Source organism: Sorex araneus, chromosome X (genome assembly GCF_027595985.1).
Source record: "Sorex araneus isolate mSorAra2 chromosome X, mSorAra2.pri, whole genome shotgun sequence".
Taxonomy (NCBI): Eukaryota; Metazoa; Chordata; class Mammalia; order Eulipotyphla; family Soricidae; genus Sorex; species Sorex araneus.
The window spans coordinates 134,540,971-134,562,221 of NC_073313.1; the positions used below are offsets into that span (position 1 = coordinate 134,540,971).

The 21,251-nt window shown below is 35.9% G+C and overlaps 1 protein-coding gene across 2 annotated transcripts in view; it reads left to right on the plus strand.

Annotated features, from left to right (window-relative positions):
- Positions 1 to 21,251, plus strand: part of BRWD3 (bromodomain and WD repeat domain containing 3) — a 171,049-nt gene that overhangs the window by 83,035 nt on the left and 66,763 nt on the right. For both annotated transcript variants that reach the window (XM_055120434.1, XM_055120435.1), the window contains exons 13-18: positions 2,805 to 2,909; positions 3,669 to 3,822; positions 13,283 to 13,417; positions 14,621 to 14,749; positions 15,975 to 16,200; positions 19,222 to 19,389. In XM_055120434.1, coding sequence (XP_054976409.1) covers positions 2,805 to 2,909; positions 3,669 to 3,822; positions 13,283 to 13,417; positions 14,621 to 14,749; positions 15,975 to 16,200; positions 19,222 to 19,389 — 917 coding nt within the window. The remainder of the gene's footprint in view (positions 1 to 2,804; positions 2,910 to 3,668; positions 3,823 to 13,282; positions 13,418 to 14,620; positions 14,750 to 15,974; positions 16,201 to 19,221; positions 19,390 to 21,251) is intronic.

Genomic DNA, 21,251 nt, shown 5'->3' on the forward strand with positions numbered 1-21,251 from the left:
ATACATATACATACACACACACACACATATATATATAAATATATATATATATATATATATATATAGAGAGAGAGAGAGAGAGAGAGAGAGAGAGAGAGAGAGAGAGAGAGACCAAGCGGAGTTTCAACTCAGTTCAGGCAGTTGACCTGTCGGTCTTGCAGGGCAGCCAGCAGGGCACACTTAGGTATTCTTTATCTATCTCCATGGCCTGGGAACAAGTTTCTGCAACTCTGGGTTCTAACACCTGGTGGCGTGATGGAAGCTGAATTGCCATGAGCCCATGATTTGTCTGATGGAGAGAAATAAGTTAATGTGCTGGACTTTAACAGTAGGTTCTTTGTTACAAATAAAAGAATTCAAGGTGAGACAGTGTCTAAATAAGTGGGTTTTTTTTGTTTTGTTTTGAGGCCACACCTGGCAGTGCTCAGGGTTTACTCCTGGCTTTGCACTCTGGGATCACTCCTGGTGGGGTTTGGGGGCCATATGGGGTGCTGTGATTGAATTAGGTGGATTGCATGCAAGGCAAGTGCCCTACCTGCTGTACTATCACTCCGTCCAGTGTGTGAATAATTGGTAAGTGAAGTTAATAATTTTCACTAATTTTTAAAGAATTAAAAAATGAATTAACAAGAAGTGAGTGCATGCCCTCTTAAGAGAGACATGCCCATCATGTTTTGGAGGAAAGGTATTTGTGGAATTGGTGTTATGGTGTTTATGTTATTTATGAATTTATTTAGAGGGAAGATCATGTGTAAGACCTTGGGTAAGAATAGAATGATTCCAGGGCTGGAGTGATACTGTAATGGGTAAGACATGACCTTGCACATGACCTACACGGGTTTATTCCCCAGCATCCCATAAGTTCTCCTGTGCACCACTGGGAGTAATTTCTGAGTAGCAGAGCCAGGAGTCAACCCTGAGCACTACCAGGTATGGCCCCCAAACAAAACAAAACAAAACAAAAAGAATAGAATGATTCCAGTTGTGCTAAGATTGCGCAGGTGAATAGGGATTTCATATTCATGTGTACTGTGTACCTTTTGTAACTAGAACACATGTAAATTAATACTTATTTGGGACTTAATCACAGGAAAAGCAAAATAGGTTCACCATTTAGCTTTCGCAGTGTGCACTTCTGACTGTATAGAACTGGTTCTTCAGATTCCGTGTGTTGTCAGGAAATTTCTAACTGCAAGACTGCTAGCTCCAGGCTTGTTCCTCTTTTTTCATGGTCTCTCTTCCTCATAATAATTTTTACACTGTCTCCTTCTATCATTAGAAGTCTGAGGTCTTCAAATGAGTTTTCTGTTTGTTTTTGCTCCTGGGTGTCAAATTTAAGGCCTCATATATTCAAGGAAAGTATTCTACCACTGAACTACTTTCTTGATCTCAAAATAAGTTTTATGGTTGGTTTTGTTTGACTGAACACTTGACAGTTTGTACAGCTGTGAAGTGTGATGTTTTTATGCTAAAACATCTCAATTTTTAATTAGTTACCATTTTCCTTAAAAGAATGAACATTATGTTATCTTATTGTGGTCAATAAACAAATAAAATCTGTCCAATTTTACTAAAATCAAAGAAATGAAATATAAAATAATGACAATTTTTTCTTTCAGAATGACAACATAATTAAGAATGATAATATACAATATTACCAATGTTTTAGGGAATATTACCACTCTTCCACAGATTTTGATGAGATTATAATTGTTAATAAAAGAAAATTTTCAGGGGAATTATTTGGTAGTAGTATGCAGCAAAAATTTTGATTTGCCTACTGATGACTCATCAAAAAAAAACATGTGTAAGGTTGTATAAAGATATATAAAAACATTGATGTGCAACATGTTTATAATTGTAGTGACCAGGAGTAGTATTTTTTCACACAACCTCCATATAATTATTCCATATTATACTCCATGTAAGTGTTCCATATAATTGAAAAGCAGTTCTTTAAAATGATGGGAAAGTACATGTAAAAATAGATATATACAGAATACTCTAAGGGAAGATAATTATAAACATATGTAGTGTGAATCTAATTCCTGGGGATGAAAATATTTTATATATATATATTTATTAAACTTTGGATGAATAGAAATTTAAGTATGGACAGTAGCAGAATTATGGATGGGTTAATGAATATTCAACTGCTTTAATGAGCTATAATTAAGGTTTTCCTTATACTTAAGAGAGTTCTGGATCTTCTCAACAATTTTTGTACATATTTCTGTATCTGAAAATAAATCTATATGCTTCATCTCTTTGTCCCCAGTCGTTTTGTACCTCCATTGTGCTCTGGACAACCATTAATTTACTTTTTATCTTGCTAAATTTAGCTAAACAATGCAGTATGTTGCCTTTTGTGACTGACATTTATTACTTAGGATGTTTTCATTATTTATCCATGTAAAAAAAAAACATTATTCTTTCTTACTGAGGTTTATTTACATGAAAATATGATTTGTTTATTCATTATTGGTTCATGGACATTTGAATCATTACTTCATTTGGCTTATTATGAATAATGCCATTTGTGTTTATGTACAATATTTATTTGAACTTTCATGTCACTTGGACATATATTTGAGAATAGTATCAATTAGTCACATGGTACCTATGTTTATAATTTTGAGATACTGCCAAACTATTTTCCAAAGTGTAGCCTTTTTAATCCCGCCCTTATAGTTTATGAGGTTTAATATATTACTTGCAAAATTTGTAAAAGAATAAATAAACATGATTTAGTTACAGAAAAATGTAACATGGGCATTTTGACTGGATGTTATATTTCTTTGCAGTTTAAGATTTGTTAGTGGGAGTCGAGATGGAACAGCAAGAATTTGGCAGTATCAGCAACAAGAATGGAAAAGTATAGTGCTAGATATGGCTACTAAAATGACTGGGTAAGATTGTATATTGTATATATCTGTGGTTTCCATCAGCTGTATTACTTCTAGGTTGTTTAATTATATTTAATAATGAATTGTCTCTTTTTTTTTTGCTTTTTTGGGTCACATTCGGCGATGCACAGGGGTCACTCCTGGTTCTGCACTCAGGAATTACCTCTGGTGGTGCTCAGGGGACCATATGGGATGCTGGGAATCAAACCCAGGTCTGCCACGTGCAAGGCAAATGCCCTACCTGCTGTGCTATCGCTCCAGTCCCATGAATTGTCTCTTTACATTAGCACTGTTTGGAGTTAATTGATAAAAAGTTTGCATCTATTTTTAGTCTCTAAGTAAATGTGCCATTTTTGCTGCTTACTAACGCTGGAACATTTCTTTTTTTTTTCTTTTTGGGTCACACCTGGCGATGCACAGCAGTTATTCCTGTATTCCTGGCTCTGTACTCAGGAATTACTCCTGGCACTGCTCAGGGGCCCATATGGGATGCTGGGAATCGAACCCGGGTCGGCCGCGTGCAAGGCAAACGCCCTACCCGCTGTGCTATTGCTCCAGCCCCTAACGCTGGAACATTTCTAATTCATTCAAAATTCTGGTTCCTTATGAGCATTTAAAAATATAAAAAAATAAAAATATAGTTTAGGTTTTTTCATCTAAAATGTTAGATGTTTCTGATGCTATTTTGGGCATAATTTCATAGATTAGATGAATTTATGTTAAAATTTTACATTTATAGATATTATAAATTATTCTGTTTAGGAATAATTTGCCATCTGGTGAAGACAAGGCTACTAAACTTAAGGTGACTATGGTTGCCTGGGATCGCTATGACACCACAGTTATTACTGCAGTGAACAATTTTCTTTTGAAAGTATGGAATTCTTTCACGGGGCAACTTATTCATACTTTATCTGTAAGTATTCTAAGTTTAGAAAATTAAAATTGTTAAAAAAGCATTATTCTTTCATGTTCTTGTATTTATTCATCTAATACTATTTCATTTAAAGACATGTAAGATACTCTATTTTACCTTGAGTTGGGAGTTTTTGTTTTTATTGTTTTAGGAGTAGAGCTGTGTTTTGACAAAGGTATCATAGAATCTGTCTGCAGAGTTTAGTTTATGTAAGAAGTAGAGGAAGAGAAGTAGCAAGAAAAAAGTGCCTTTCCTCTTTCTTTTAAAACTTGAATTTTCACAAAGACTACAATACTTGTGATATGAAAAGTTGATAGAACTAATATCAAAAATCACATGTGAAGGAGTGGATATTGTAAGTTTTATCATTACATACATACATAGTAGCAACTTCAATTTAAATTCCAGTTAAAAGTCTGATTTCTTGTCTGCCTCAGTTATTGATTCATAAATCCCCTAAGGAAAGGGCCGAGTGAATAACATGTGCTAATAGAGTAGTGACTGATAAATTCAGACTAAAAAAATATATCTCAGAACTAAGTTCTTGTATTATACCAAGGTTACTTGTTTATGCCCCCTTCCCTTTGTTGTTGCGATGCCAGATGTGCAAGTCCTGCATTAATTGTGGTGCTCATAGTTATTGCACACTGGGTTGAGGTGCCTGCACACTGGTGATATTGGGGTAATGATGTTAGTGCCAAAGACGATACTCGGTATTCTTGGCAGTGCTCACCGGGGGTCACACACCTGGTTGTGGTGATTGCCAAGTGATTGCAGACTTTGCAAACTTGTTTGCATTACATATGCACTAAGCTGTGGTACCTTCCCGGGGTTGCTCTCTTCATTGCAGCACTTGCCAGGAATTATACACTTGTTTGTAGTTCTTGAACTCACATGTCAGGTGTTTGCCACAGTTGAACTTGATTGCAGTGCTTACATACACTTTTGTCTCATTGTACTTAGAAATCACACATTTATGGTTGACAGGGATTGCACTTCTTGGTGTGGGGAGGTGCCAGGATAAGGTATCAATAGAAAAAGTAGAGGGTGAAGGTCTATACAAATTTTAGTAATTTTTTTCTGTTTTATTGAACAATGCTAATATAATTTTGGTAGGGATTATATTAAATCTGTATATCACTTTCGATAAGATGGCTATTTTAGTACTGCCAATTATTCCATGAGAATGTAGTATCTTGGTGCCTTCTAGTTATTTTAATGTCTTGGAGTTTGTGCTTTCCTCATTTCCTTTGCTTTGTTGTTGCATTGTTTGGGTCTTACACAGTTATCGTACTTGCATTTGTACTTGTTTACAGGGTGCTGGAGAGCACACACTTGTGTGGCAGTGAGGATCACAAAAGCTATATCATTGGGAATGTACTTGACAAATGGGATGATGCCAAATATAGAACTTGTGTCCTCCTGACTGCAAGGAAGTTAGTTGTTCTACCGTGAAGCCACATTGGGCCCAAAAATCTTTTACAGTTTTTATTCTATGGGTTTTTCACCTCCTTTTTTAAGCTTAGCGTTGGGGATTATCATTAACTTGTAAATTAGACTGTTTTCTTAGTTTTGTTTTCTGTTGGGCCGGAGCGAGAGTACAGTGGGTAAGGTATTTGACTTGCACGTGGCCAACCTGGGTTTGATTCCTCCTCCGCTCTCGGAGGGCCTGGCAAGCTACTGAGAGTATCCCGCCCACAAGGCATAGCCTGGCAAGCTAGCCGTGGCGTATTTGATATGCCAAAAACAGTAACAAGGTCTCACAATGGAGATGCTACTGGTACCTGCTGGAGCGAATCAATGAGCAAGGGATGACAGTTTTCTGCTAATTTATTGTTTGCATATAGAAATGGAATAGACTTTGTATATTGAGGGTTTTTTCTTTTCACTTTATTGTCTCATTTACTGAGGTAATGAATGAGTAATTTTCCACTTGGAAAACCCTAAAGATATAACTGATAAAATGCGTTTTATTGTTAATATCATTTTGTTTAATTTCTATCAGTGTGGAAGAGGGTTCAATAAATAGTAGATTATATGTGTAGAGAAGATATATAATTGGGAGAGCTTTCTATGAAGAGGGTAATTATTTGGCTTATAATCATTAAGTGAAATTTTATTATCTTAGTCTTATTTTTTAGTCATTGTCAAATTGCAAAGTTATTCATGATTTGGTATCAGGATATATTGTTTCCATACCAGTCTCTTTGCTTGTGCTCACTTCCCGCCACCAATTTCCGACCCCCTCCCCGGGTTTGCCTCCCATCCACAAGTCTGCCTCTATGAGGGGAACATATTTTACATGTTTAAGTTTTTGCATTGTGATTTGTAGTACTGTTGCTGATATGATTTCTTATATAACACTTTACAACATTTTAGCACCACCTACGCCTCCAAGTTGGTCTTCCCAACATGGTCATTGATACCTCACTGTCCTATCTCTCTGCCCCTTGAAGTGGTATGTTTCCTACTGACAACCTTTTCTCATGTTATTTGTTTTCGTTGTCTTTGGGTATTCATTATTACCCCATTATGTTTCCTTATATCCCAAATATGAGAGAGGTCATTCTATGTCCATTTCTCTCCCTCTGACTAATTTTACCCAGAATATTTACCAGGTCCTTCCATGGAGCAGCAAACTATATGACTTTATCTTTTCTTATGGCTGAGTAATATTTCATTGTATATATGTACCATGCATGGTTTCCTCATTCAGTCATCTGTTCCTTTTTTCACTATTTTTTTTATCAAATCACTGTGAGGCATGCATTTACAAACTTGTTCACGATTGGATGTAAGGCATACAATGTGTATTCCAACACTCATCTGTCATGCTTTCAACACCCATCCCACCATCAATGTCCCCACTTTCCCTCCTGTCACCCCCAATATGTTGGTTTATCAATCTTGCTTACTTTCTCGAAGCAAGCAAGCAAGCTCTTGGTTTCATTGATCTTTCGGATTGTGTTTTGGGCTTCCATGTCATTAATTTCTGCTCTAAGTTTCATTATCTCTTTCCTTCTGCCTGGTTTGGGCTCCTTTTTTTTGGTCCTTTTCTAAAATCTTAAGCTGTGAAATCAAGTTATTTATGTGGGCCCTTTCTTCCTTCCTGAGAAATGCTTGCAGAGCTATAACTTTTACCCTTAACATGGCTTTAGCTGCGTCCCATAGGTTATGGTAGCTCATGTCTTCATTCTCATTTGTGTCCAGGTACCTTTTGATTTCTTCCTTGATTTCCTTCCTGACCCACTCACTGTTCAACATTGAGTTGTTTAATTTCCAGGTGTTTGATTTGGTTTTCGGCGTCTGTACATGATTAACTTCCAACAGAATCAGGAAGATAGACATAGTATCAGCTATCTTTTCTGGTTTTTTTTTAAGTCGCTGGGCCATTTTACCAGCTCCATTGATTGAGGTTTCCCTTGCTCCACGTTATGGTTATGATCCTTCATTGAAGATTAACTAATCATATACTTGACAGTGTATCTTTTATTCTAGCACCATGCACTTTTAATTACTACTACTTTATGTAGTTGGGGAAAGTGATGCCTCCCATCTTTTTTTCTCCAAAGATTGGTTTAGATATTCAGAAGTCTTTATTGTACCATATAAATTTCAGGAGTGTTTTGTCTATTATTTGAAAAATATCTGTGTATACTTATAGGGACTCTGTTGTATTGATACAATGCTTAAGTGTGTTTTGACATTAATGATATTAATTTTTGCAATCCATGAACATGGGATGTGTTCCATTTTCTTCTGTCCTCTATTTCTTGTAGTGTTTTGAAGTTTTCTTCATAATGATCCTTTACCTCTTTGTAAAGCTGATTCTGAGGGTCTTAATTTTCTGTGGCACAAGGTGGATGGGATTTTCAATAAAAATAACTCTCTTCTCAGACTGGAGCAATAGTACAGTGGGTAGGGCATTTGCCTTGCATTTGCCTTGCATGCGACCGACCTGAGTTTGATCCCCGGCATCCCATATGGTCTTCCAAGCACGGCCAGGAGTTAATTCCTGAGTGCAGAGCCAGGAGTAACCCCTGAGTATCGCTGGGTGTGACCCAAAAAGAAAAAAAAAAAAACCTCTTCTTTTTCATTATTTGCATAATGGAAAGTTATGAACTCTGTATTTTTTAGCTTGCCACTACTATACAAATTTATTTTTTCTAGGAGCTTTTTTGAAATCTAGGATTTTCTAAATATCATATCATCTAGAAGTAGTGAGAGCTTGACTTCTTCCTTTCCTGCATGCATGCCCTTGATATCTCTTTATTACTTAATTGCTATTATGAGTACTTCCAGTACTATATTGAATTGGAGTGATGATTGTCGGTGAACTGATCTTGTACCTCGTTTTAGAGGGAAGTTCTATACCATTGAGTTTACTGTTTTCTGTGAGCTTGTGATAAATTGCTTTGACTATGTTGCTGAGGAAAGTTCCTTCAATTTTCATTTTGTTGAGAGTTTTTATCATGAATGGGTGTTGGATCTTGAGAGATGCTTTCTCTGAGCCTATTGATATGATCTTATGTTTTTATTTTTTATTGATGCTATATATTATGTTGATATACTTGCATATATTAAACCATCTTTGTATCCCAGGATGATATCCACTTGGTAATGATGCATGATCTGTTTTGTGGGCATTATTTGCTTGAAGAATTATCTTCCAACCTTTGGCATTGAGTCTGTGTTTGCTCTGATATTCAAATGTGTTTCTTGCAGATGGTAGGGAAGTGGGTTCAATTTTCTAATCTATCCTGCCACTCTGTGTCTATTACTAGTTGCACTTAGTCTATTGACATTGAGATAAACTATTGTCAAGGAGTTTTGCACCATCTTTCTGTAGAAGTTAGGTGTGCTTGTTGGATTCATCTTGCTTTAATATTGTCCCTTTAATTCTTCTTGCAAAGATGGTTTTATAACCATGAAGTACTTGAGCTGTTGGTTATCTGAGGAGTTGTGTACTGTTTCTTCACATCTAATGACTCAGTCTGGATAAAGTATTCTTGGTGAGGTGTTTATACCATTATTTTTGTGGTTTTATTACTATGTTCCAGCATTGTTTTAGGCCCATAGGTTTTCATTTGATAGGTTTTCTGGAAATCTAAGGATGCTTCTTTTTATGTAATTTCCTTTTTTGATCATACTGCTTTACATATTCTATCTCTATCTAATATTTTTGTCATTCTGATTAGGTTGTGTCTTGGGCTATTTTTTAATCTCTGTTAGCTAGTATCCTCTGGGCCTTCTGGATCTGGGATCATGTGTCCTTCAACTCTATGAACTTACCAGCAGTGATGTCTTTGACTGTTACTTCTGCATCAAGATGGTCTTCCTGACCCTCAGGTACCTGGATGATTCTTATGTTGTTCCTCTTGAGTTTATTTCAGAGCTCTCTTTGCTATCTGTTCATTTATTTTGAGACTTTTTTCTCCTTTTTCTGCTGTTGTCTGAAGGTTTTCTGTACCTCAACCTGGAGCTCACTGACTCTGTCCTCAGAAGTTGTCTGGCACTCTGCTGGTGAGGCTTTTCAGTGAATTTTTTATTTCACCTACCAAGTTTTTTCAGTTCTGTCATTTCTGTTTGTATTTTTCTCATTTCTGTCCTGTGTCTTTATTAGCTTTTGGTTCCATTGTTCTTTGAGATCATTATACATCCTAATAATTTTCACTCTGAAATTCTTTTCAGAGAGATTATATAGAGGGTTGTTACTGATTGGGTGTTCAGGATTTCAGTCTTTGCCCACTAACCATGATGGGTTTCTGCACTGCTTTATCATGGTTCCTTTTGTAGTCTGGAATCTTTCCCACTTCACCATCAGCATCTCTCCCGTTGCTAATAAGACCTCTGGGAGAATTTTTGTGGGGAAGGGAAAAAATGTTTTTTCTAGCTGCTGCCCACTTAGGAACCTGAACCTTTTGCTATTTTCAGTATTTTAGCCTTTGGGAGGAGTGGAGATTATTGTCCGCTATTGGTCCTTCGTGCAAGGAGTTAGGAGGAGTGGGTCTCTAGCCACTGAGTCACTGCTTCAACAGCCACTTGACTGCTGCTGCAGCCACTCAAGTGCTGCTGAAAAGGGTAACATTTGTGCAAAAATACTGAAATAGAACGGGATTGAGAAAAAGTCTTTTTTTGTTTGTTTTGTGTGTGTGCTGCACCCGGCAGTGCGCATGCCTTACTCTTGATTCTCTGCTCAGGGATCACTTCTGGTGGGACTTGGGGTTCATAAGAGGTGCCAGGGATTAATTCCAGGTTCACCACATGCAAACTAAGTGCCCTACCTTCTGTATTATCACTCCAACCCCTGAAAAAAGCCAATTTTTAATTATATTTCAGAGGACAAAAAGAGTATCACTAAGCAGGATTGAGGAAATAAACAAGGGGCAGATCATTCAGGGATACAAATGTGAATATACCGATGGAAGAAATGAATAGCCCCAGTTATGTCAGAAGAGACACAAACCTTCCATTCCTGCTGTCTGTGACTCTGTTCCAGCACCTTACTGTTTTTTGTCCAACTTGGAATTTCTTTGAACTTTGTACTTTGGGTATTTTTATAGAGGCTTCTTTTTATAGGTATGATCAGTCATTAACTCTGCTTTCTACTTTTATCCTTATTAAGAAAATATGGGTTGGGCTGCTGTAAATCCCTGCTTCTAATCATGGCGCGATTCCTTTTTCAAGTGCTCACCCAGAGTTACATCATTAGGACAAAAGACACATCTGTCTCCCATGAAGTTACAAGAGCTTCAGAAACCCTGTATTAAGAATTATGGTCAAAGACCAAATATTAGAACAAAATGAACTGCCAGTGTCTTTTTGTTGTTGTTTTAGTGAAGTAAAATAATTTAATTTTAACGAAATTTGCTTAGAGAAATGTGAGGATACAAAGAGAAAAAAAGGGAGAGAGAGACCTGTTTATGAGAAAACAAGATTTCTCGAGGGGTGAAAAGGCTATAATTTTATCAGGCAGAGATTTACAAGGGTTTTAGGAACCCTGTGCCAGGTGCTAGAGCAAAGACCAATATATAATTACTACTATCTCATACCTTGTAATTTTGGTGACAGAATAGAGATAATTGATTGGACTGGAGACAAGAATAGCTTCAGGAGTCTATGGTAGGACAGAGATTTCAATTTGTGTTGCAGTGGTGGAAATAGAAGTGTTATGAATCTTATGACATTACTGAATTTGTCTATGTTTTATTACTTATGTGATCCAATGATTGCCCTTTTAGTATGGGATAAAAATGTAAAATACCCTATTATAAAATTCTCAAATAGCTGTATCATTATTTGAGTTTATCAAAATAATTTTACTGTGTACTAGTTAGTATTCTGGAAAGGTATTTATTATTTCAAATTAATATTCAGCAACATACTGTTATCATGCAAAGAACTTTTTTTTTCTGGAAAAAGAATTTTGGTAAACTTCAAGTTGGAACAGGAATAAAACTGTTTATTTAGTGTACTTATTTTACGTATTTATTGTTTTACTCTAGGATTTTACAGGAATAAAACTGTTTTACAGGAATAAAACTTTTTATTTAATGTACTTATTTTACATATTTATTGTTTTACTCTAGGATTTTACCTACTCAATTCTTTGCACTTTAGTCTGTAGTTTTGTCTTGATTTTGTTTTGGTTAAGCAGACTTACTCCTGACTCTGCACCTAGGGATCATGCCTGGCTGTACTCAGGGGATCATGTACTGCTGGCAATCAAACCTGGGTTAGCTGCATGCAAAGCAAGCAACCTATCACTCCAGCCCTAGGTGTTTTTTATGAACTATTATTTTTGTGTATAATAGTAATATGATAGAATACTGTTATTATAATAAATATATATCACTGTATCACTGTCATCCCATTGTTCATCGATTTGCTCGAATGGGCACCAGTATGTCTCCATTGTGAGTCTGTTGTTACTGTTTTTGGCATATCAAATACGCCATGGGTAGCTTGCCAGGCTCTGCTGTGCAGGTGGGATATTCTCGGTAGCTTGCTGGGCTCTCCGAGAGGGACAGAGGAATTCAACTTGGGTCAGCTTCGTGCAAGGCACCCTACCCGCTGTGCTATCGCTCCAGTCCTATATTATATATTAATATAATATAATATGATATATTACTATAGAAAAATATAATAATTCTCTACCATGACATAGAATTACATGCTCTTTTTAGATTCAAAGTAACGGTTCAGTTCTAGAATCCCTGGATGTGTAACAAGTTGGTGTTATCCTAAGTGAAATGCAACTTAAAGATATAAAAGACTTGGAGTCTATGGGTTAATCATGTATTCTCTAGCAGGAGTTAAAGAAAATCAACAGTGATCTAATAATATGTCATCAATTCTTTTAAGAAAACAGATAATAAATATTTTTGGTTTTGCAGTGGCCTATGTCACATATTTGTTTTCTGCAATATTTTTAAAATATGTATAAAATAACTACTAGTGATGAGAGAGGTAGTACAGTGGTTAAGGCACTTGCTTTTTATGCAGCCAGCCCCAGTTTTATTCCTGGCACCACATGTAGTCCCCTGAGCCGTTTCAGAAGTGATCAATGAGCATAGAGCCAGGATTAGCCCGAGTACCACCTGTGTATCCCCCACCAAAAAAAAGTATCTAGGAGGCAGAATTTGAGCTATAGCTTAGTTTGCAGACTCCTGATCCCAATAGTCTTTATATACTAATACTTATTTTTATTGGAAGTGAAATATCAACATAGAACATTGGTTTTCAGATTTATTTTTAGCAGGAAACCTATTTTTCAGAGAAGTATTAAATGGAACCTCCACATAGAAAATTTATAAAAGAACAGTCACTATGCTTTGTTCTTTTAATATATCACGGAATAATCCAAATATATAAATTAAATACCAATGATGAGAGTTATGATTGATTATGGCTTGGAGAGATAGAACTGGAAGTAAGGGACTTGTTTTGCATGAGACTCACTGATTCTATCCCTGTCACCACACATAGTACCCTGAAAACCCTCAGGAGTCACTCACCCCTGAGTACAGTGCCAGGAATAACCTCTGATCACTTCTGGTTGTGACCACCAAAACAAACAAAAAAAAGAATTATTGGTGGAGAGCGTTGATAATTTGTCTGTTACATTCATGGCACACTGAATATGAATGACAATTTATATTAGTCATATTTTCATGGCCTTTTATAGCAGTGTCCTAGAAATATGAATTCCACTTCAGGCATCTGGCTATAATGTGTTTGGGTTATCTTTAAAAACGTGTGTAGGTCTTCTATGTATTGAATGCTTTGGGAAACCAGTACTTAAACGTATAGTGAGCTCTAATTTATTGTGTAGTTAAATTCTATTAAATTTGTGTAAATGAATTCATTTGAACCAAATTGATAGACATCTAATTTGTTTTGAACAAATAAACTAGATCCTTGATGTTGGTTTTCATTTATAATATTGATTTTATCACAGGGACATGATGATGAAGTATTTGTTTTGGAAGCACATCCTTTTGATCAACGGATCATACTTTCAGCAGGTCATGATGGGAACATTTTCATTTGGGACCTTGACCAGGGCACCAAGATTAGGAATTATTTTAACATGGTAAGAATTATATGTGCTTAGTTCTTGGTAAAGCTGATATCTCTTATATGACAACTTGACAAAGTATATTTAGTGTCAAGGGACCTCTTACTGTCTGTTTTTAAATTCCTAAAATAACTTAGAGAATGACCTTAGTGTGGAGACAGTTGGGAATTACGCTTTTAAGCTAACTTTGTTATCTTGTTAGCATCTTCCAAATTCTAGTACTCATCTCCATAGACTAAAAACTGAAATTCCTTAAGCTTTTGGTGTTAACAGAAACCCCAAAATTTTTAAAAAGTTAATGTTAAACTATAGTCCCTGGGCTGGAGTGGTAATATGGCAGGGAGAGCGCATGCTTTGCACACAGCTGACCTTAGTTCCATCCAAGGCATCCCATATGGTCTCCTGCGCACTGTTAGCATAAATTCCTGAGTGCAGAGCCAGGAGTAACCACTAAGCACTGCCAGGTTTGGTCCCTATACTAAACTATATTCCGTATTTATAAATCACTACAGTGAGTTTATTTTATCTGCCTCTGGAAAATTCATATGGCAGAGTTATTTATCAGGATGTTTGTAGCAAATTTGGTATTGGAAGTATGGATATTCTTAGAATGAATTTTATAGAAATATTGGAAAATCTGGTGAACTGTCTTCTCCCTGTAGAATCACTTCAACAGTGATTGGAATATTCATATCATCCAACTTTAGTGCCCTTTTTTTGAAGAGTATTGCTAAGCTTTTCTATATTATAGGTCCTGAGCTCCCTTTAATAGGTTTTATACAGATCTAGATTATTGATTTCTTGTGATTTTTGTTAATAAAGTTAATTTATGTGTTTTAATTGCAACAATATTATTTTATACCTTAATGGCACTGCAATTTAGTATTTGAGGATATCATTACATTTCTAATGACGTTATATTAATTTTGTTGTGTAGGTCTTTTATTTTCAACTGTTTAGTATTTCTAGAGGTATAAAATTTCTAACAGTGTTTTATATCATCTATTGCATTTTGATACTCCTGGTTTTCTTTACTGTTTTAGAGGCTTCTGGCTGCAGAAGCCAGAGATAATTTTGGAATTTTGATACATTACAGAACTTGCAATATTAATAAATTAACTCTCAATATTAAACAGAAGCAATTTCCTACTTATTATGTGAAAATCACCTATAAGATAAATTACCTATATTACCTAAAGTAATTCCTCTAAATTTCAGATCGAAGGCCAAGGACATGGTGCAGTGTTTGACTGTAAATTTTCTCCGGATGGAAACCATTTTGCTTGCACAGATTCTCATGGGCATTTGCTGCTTTTTGGTTTTGGATGCAGTAAATACTACGAAAAGGTTTGTATATTTATTTTTGTTGTAGATTGTAATTTTGAGTTGCATCATTCATAAACTTTGAATTTTTTCAATTAGTAAGAATTGTTGCATGTCAATATATTTTAAACAATTACTAACTTTCCTGGTAAATTTCACTTCCTAGATATAAGGCTTTGTGATTCAAATTATTATTAAAATGCTTGATAGTATAGATAAAAAAATCCATTAGAAAAATTATTTATTTAGAACATAAATCTTTATACTGGCATTCAGCTATAATAGGAAAGTAATTACCAAATAGCATTTTTTATGATCATAAATTGGAATTGGTAACTCGTGCCCAAATGTCTATATTTTCCTCGGTTACTATACCTATTAATTCTTGTTAAAATTCTTTGTATGCTAACATAATTGCTCCTTATGTTTTATTGCCCATATATTTGGAATAGATTATAGAATTGTGATATTGGAAGTGAATTCAGAATAGTCGTTTTCAGCTTATTTCTTGTATTACCTTTGAGTATCATTGATGCAATTGTTATTTACATGCCTTACTGTTTGTATTACACTCTTTTCAGATAAGTAAAAAAAAGTCTTAAAGGTTTTATAAGTTTGCAGCTTAAATAAGGATATCTAACTTTTTTTCTCTTGTGAACTTTGCTTTACTTCTTCATATCCTAATTGGAGAAAGATAACATAGATTGATAGTATTTAAAATGTTTAATATTGTAGAGAAAAGATGGTATTATCATCTAAGCAATTCACTTTTACTTGGAGAGAAGATATGGCACAAGAGGACTATAAAAGTGTAAAAGTTTGGGGCTGGAGATAGTTTGGCGGGCTGAGAATGGGTGTTTTGCATACAGGAGCCCAGGTTGGATTCCAGGCACTGCATGGTCCCCTGACCAATTCTGGGACTGACCCCTCATCTCCCTAAGCATAACACCATAAATAGTCTCTGAGCACCACCAAATGTGGTCTAAAATCCACACATAAAAATGTCAAAATTTTGCACACGGGTTTGAAGGAGAGGGTCCTTTTAGATCTTGGTAGAGGGAAGAAAGTACTCTGGTGATGGATGGGGTATTGCAATGATGTATGAGATCATCATTAGTCATATTGTAAATCACAGTATCTCAATAAAGGATTTTAAAAGTGTAAGACTTGTTTACTTGAAAAATGTGTGTATTCTATAAATTAAGTGCTCATTTATCTATTACGTTACGTACTAAATTTGTCATAAAAGATTCCAGATCAGATGTTCTTCCACACGGATTATCGACCTCTTATTCGTGATGCCAACAACTATGTATTGGATGAACAAACCCAACAAGCTCCTCACCTTATGCCTCCCCCGTTCTTAGTGGATGTTGATGGAAATCCTCATCCCACAAAATTCCAAAGATTAGTACCAGGACGGGAAAATTGTAAAGATGAACAACTTGTACCACAGCTGGGATATGTAGCTAATGGTATGTTATCTCAAAAATTAAATTAAAAAATTAAATTTAAAAAATTCTGCAAAATGTAATACTATGGTATATGTTCTCTTGCTAAACTACTTTTGAAATTTATTTTTCCACTTTATATAAACACCATTGTTTACAAAATTTTTCATGATTAATAAGCATTCGATATTCCAACACCAATCCCACCATAGTTGTCACACTTTCTCCACTATTGTCTCTGTTTTCCCAACCACCCCTCAAGCTTGCACCCATGGCATGCCCAAAATAATTTATTTTATATTGATTGTTCTGTTGGGCTACACTAGCATGCGACAGGGACGAATGGAGACATTACTGGTGCCCACTCGAGCAAATTGATGTGTAACAGGATGACAAGTGATACGAGTGATACAAGTGATATTGATTGTTACCACTAAATGGCTAACAGAATGATCAAAAACTATTTTCAGGGCTGGAGCGATAGCACGGCGGTAGGGTGTTTGCCTTGCACAAAACTGACACTGGTTCGAGTCCCAGCATCCCATATGGTCCCCCAAGCACTGCCAGGAGTAATTCCTGAGTGTGTGAGCCAGGAGTAACCCCTGTGCATCGCCATGGAAAAAAAAAAAACTATTTTTGTAGAGAAAATTTGTGAAAACTGTTTCATTTCACTATGGGGACATTAAAACCTTTTCTTAGGGTTTATTAAGCTGTTGTTGCAATTTAGGTCTTTTGTGTTAATGTTTTTGTCAGTTGAGATTAGTTGGCTTATACTTTACATCCAATCCAATCTAGTGTGCTACTACTGGGACATCAGTATTGTGCAGTTGGGAAGTGTCGCACAGGAAAATCCAGATTATTTAACTGGGCAGTTCAGTTGGAGGCATGGTGGCAGTTTTTGGGTGTGGGAACAGTTACTAGTCCATATTTTACATGAAATTTTCTAGTAGTTTTCAGTGTTTAGTGACTTTTACACTAAATTACTGGAATAAGTCACATTGTTTATTGCACCTAGCTATAAGATTTTCTGCAAGCAGAGAATGTGTTTACCTCCCTTAGAAGCGCTCAAAATTTAATGATCTTGCTCTTTATGGTTTTGACTCCTTTATAGAAATTTTATTGTAGTAGTGGTAACATTTATGGTTTTGATGTACAAAGTTACTGCACTTTAAACACCACCATGGTTAAATGTACTAAGTGTAATGTGTCAAACTATTATAATTCTTTCAATTCTTTTAATTTGTGGTATTACTGTATCACTGTCATCCCGTTGTTCATCGATTTGCTGGAGCAGGTACCAGTATCGTCTTCATTGTGAGACTTGTTGTTACTGTTTTTGGCATATCGAATATGCCACGGGTAGCTTGCCAGGGTCTGCCGTGCGGGCAGGATCCTCTTGGTAACTTGCTTGGTTATTCTATCAGATTTCATTTAATCTGACTAGAGATAATGATGAAAACAAAATTGTTAAAAGCAGAGATAGATTTCATTTAGAAATAATCATTAAAAAAATTAAAAAAATAATCATTGAATTTCAGTGTATTATGAGAAATATTTTTTTCTAATCACCGTTGTCTGAGATGCTATTAAAAGTCATTCTGTTTTTTATTGTTAAGACAACATGGTTTATTAATGATCTTAATATAGAGCTTAAAACCCAGCACCCTTGTTATTTTTTGTTTTATGGGGCCACATCCTGTGACGATCATGGTTTACTTCTAGTTCTGCACTCAGGTATTGCTCCTGGTGGTGGCTCAGGGGACTACTGGGGATGCCAAAAATTGAACTGTGGTAGGCCACATGCAAGGCAAGAGCCTTACCCACTGTACTGTTGCTCCAGCCCCTGTATTGCTGTTCTTCTGAGACTTCTGATACCCTTCCTGTCAACCTCAGTTCTGCTATCAGAGTCTAAGTGTTTGTTTTCATTTACTATTGTTCATTCCTTTCTTCATTCTATATATACTACATTTGTGTGGAACCATCTGGTATTTGTCTTTCTCTCTCTAACTTATTTCACTTTACATGTTATCCTTTAGTTCCATCTAAGTTATAGCAAATGAGAAGGTTACATCTTTTGCTATAGCTGACTACCATTCTACTGTGTATATATCCCATTTTTTTATCCACTCATTTGTTATTGAGCATTTTGTTTGTTTACAGATCTTCACTATTATAAACAGCTCTGCAGTGAACATAGTTGTGCATATGTTTTTCAAATTAATATGTTTGTGTTCTAGTAATAGATACCAAAGTGTAAAACTGCTGAATCAAATAATTGTTCTATTTTTAAGTTTTTGAAAATTCTCCATACTGTCATAAAGGCTTAACCAGAGAACAGTTTCACCAGCAGGGAATGAGGCTTCCATTTTCACCATATCACCACTAGCACTGGTTGTTTCTAGGTGTTTTGATATAGTCCATACTCATTGGGTGTGATATGATAACTCCTTGTAAAAGGCAATATTTAAGAAATGTAATTTTTGCTTCTTTAGGAAAGTAAATTGTCATAAAAGAGAAATGCAAAATATTTAGGTATCAGTGGTTAAATTTGTTTCAAGTTTACTTTACCTCTATTCCCTACATTCAGCTTGGAATATTTCATAAGTGAAATTTATCTCAAATTAAAAGAATTATTCTTTAAAACTATGATACCTTTATAATAATGACAAATGTAGAGCTATTGGTTTAATCAAATGCACAAAGTCTACATAGCAAAAATGTTAAAGTTCTTTAAAATTTTTTTTCTGCTTTTTGGGTCACACCTGGCGATGCACAGGGGTTAATCCTGGCTCTGCACTCAGGAATTACCTCTGGCATTGCTCAGGGGACCATATGGGTTGCTGATAATCGAACCCAGGTCGGCCGCGTGCAAGGCAAATGCCCTACCCGCTGTGCTATTGCTCCAGCCCCTCTTTAAAATATTTTGTTTGTTATATGATTAATTTTAATTTTGTATTTTATTTGTTTAGATATCTTGGTTTTATTGTATTCAGGGTATACTAAAATGTAAGCAACTTTTTTACTCTATCTTTTAATCTCTTTAAGGTGATGGTGAAGTAGTAGAACAGGTAATTGGGCAACAAACTAATGATCAAGATGAGAGCATTCTTGATGGAATTATCAGGGAACTACAAAGAGAACAAGACCTGAGACTAATTAATGAAGGAGAAGTTCTTCATTTTCCAATTAATAGATCATATTCATCTAATGGTGGTAAGTATCTATATAAAAAGGTGTTATAGATATATGGAAATTATTTCACTTACAGTAATTGCATGTCAGGTGCCTTTTAGATTTTAAATAGAAAAATGACTATTAATTTTCAGTAATGATAACTGGAATAACAAGGTGCCATATTCCCATAATTTGTAGAGAAAATTATTTAGCAATTACTAAGAAAATGGGTAGTGTGTTTTTCTTAATATATTTTTATTGAATCACTGTGAGATATATAGATTACAAAGCTGTTCATGATTGGGTTTCAGTTATACAATGTTCCAACACCCATCCCTTTGCCAGTGTACATTTCCCACAATCAATGTCCCCAGTTTCCCTCCCACTGCAGCCTGCCTCTATGGCAGGTACATCTCACTATCTCTCTCCCTATCTCTCCCCCCTCTTTTGGGCATTATGCTTTGCAATACAGATACTGAGAGGTTATCGTGTATGTCCCTCTACCTACTCTCAGTACAGAGTTCTTGTCCAAAGTTATCATTTCCAACTATTATTATCATACTGGTCCCTTCCCTATCTTACCTACCCTCTGCCCTACAAATACTTGTAGCAAGATCCCAACTGTGGAGAAGAAATCTTCCTGACCCCTGTTTCTACTTACTTTGGGCATTTGTCTCATATTGTAGTGTATTTTACTATACAGTTTTCTTTGAAGTCAGTAGTGTATTTACAAACTTGACTTTGGTTTAAGCAAATGAGAAACTGCAATGAATCTTGCCTGTTTATAGAGTATCTGACCTAAAACTAAAATTAATAGCCACCATGAGTTTAAAAATTGCTATAAAAATATCCCTTCTTGGTTTAAAGGAAGTAGCATATCACCTTCCTTTCTTAAATTTACAAAACTATATTGAAACAAAAATCTCTCTTACAAAAGAAGATTTAGCATCTGAATTAACTTTTAAAACAGTTTTAACTAGTATTATTAGTTCTACCTAAAATAGTGCAATTCTCTTATGGGATCTTGTCATGTACTTCTTTTCACATTTTCATAATTTGGGTCATGGTGTGCCACAACCCGCGCGGCCAACTTGAACCTCGGCCGGAGAGAGGGAATAAGAGTTGAGTGGGCTAGGGAGGACTGCATGCAATATACGGCGTACAGCAAGTTTATTGAAATCCAAGCGGGTTTATATAGTCTTATTTTAGCAACGATCAGCAGGTTACATAAGTGGCATAAACATTATTAATCAAGCGGTGCAGGCAACTTTATTTTTCCCAATATTGCTTGTTTTTCGGTTCCTTCTCTCAGCCTTGAGAAACATGGGAAAGCAGATGTGGCCTTGAGCATGGCCATGGCAGATACGAGCTAATCCTCCCTTCAGCCTCCTCTCGAGTCCAGCTGCCAGAGCATGGTGGCCCTTCAACCCCCTTTCCAGGCTGGCCGCCAGAGCATGGTGGCCCTTTGGCCTCCTGTCAAGGTCGGCTGTCAGGGGATGACTCGCCCTCATGCCACTTTTCTTCATACTCATTCCCGTTTACAGAAACTAAGGTAGGGGGTGCCTAGGCCCCCTCCTCACCCAGTCCCTGATTACAGGGACAGAGGCAGGGGGTGCGTAGGCCCGTCCCCAACAATGGTGGGAATAACAGAACTTTGGATCCAAGTTTCTGCATAAGGTCATTTAAATTTTCTAATAATTCATAGAATACTTATTTTCTAACTTTTTCAGTATTTCATAAGGTTTAAAGAAAAACAGTTCTTTGTTCTTAGTATTTTGAGCAACTAATACATATACGTTTTCCTTTACTGAAACAAGATAACAAATGGGCCTATAATCTTACATAGTACACCCTTTGTTCCCAAGGAAAAACTCTTTACAATCCTTGTTTAGTGATCTCTT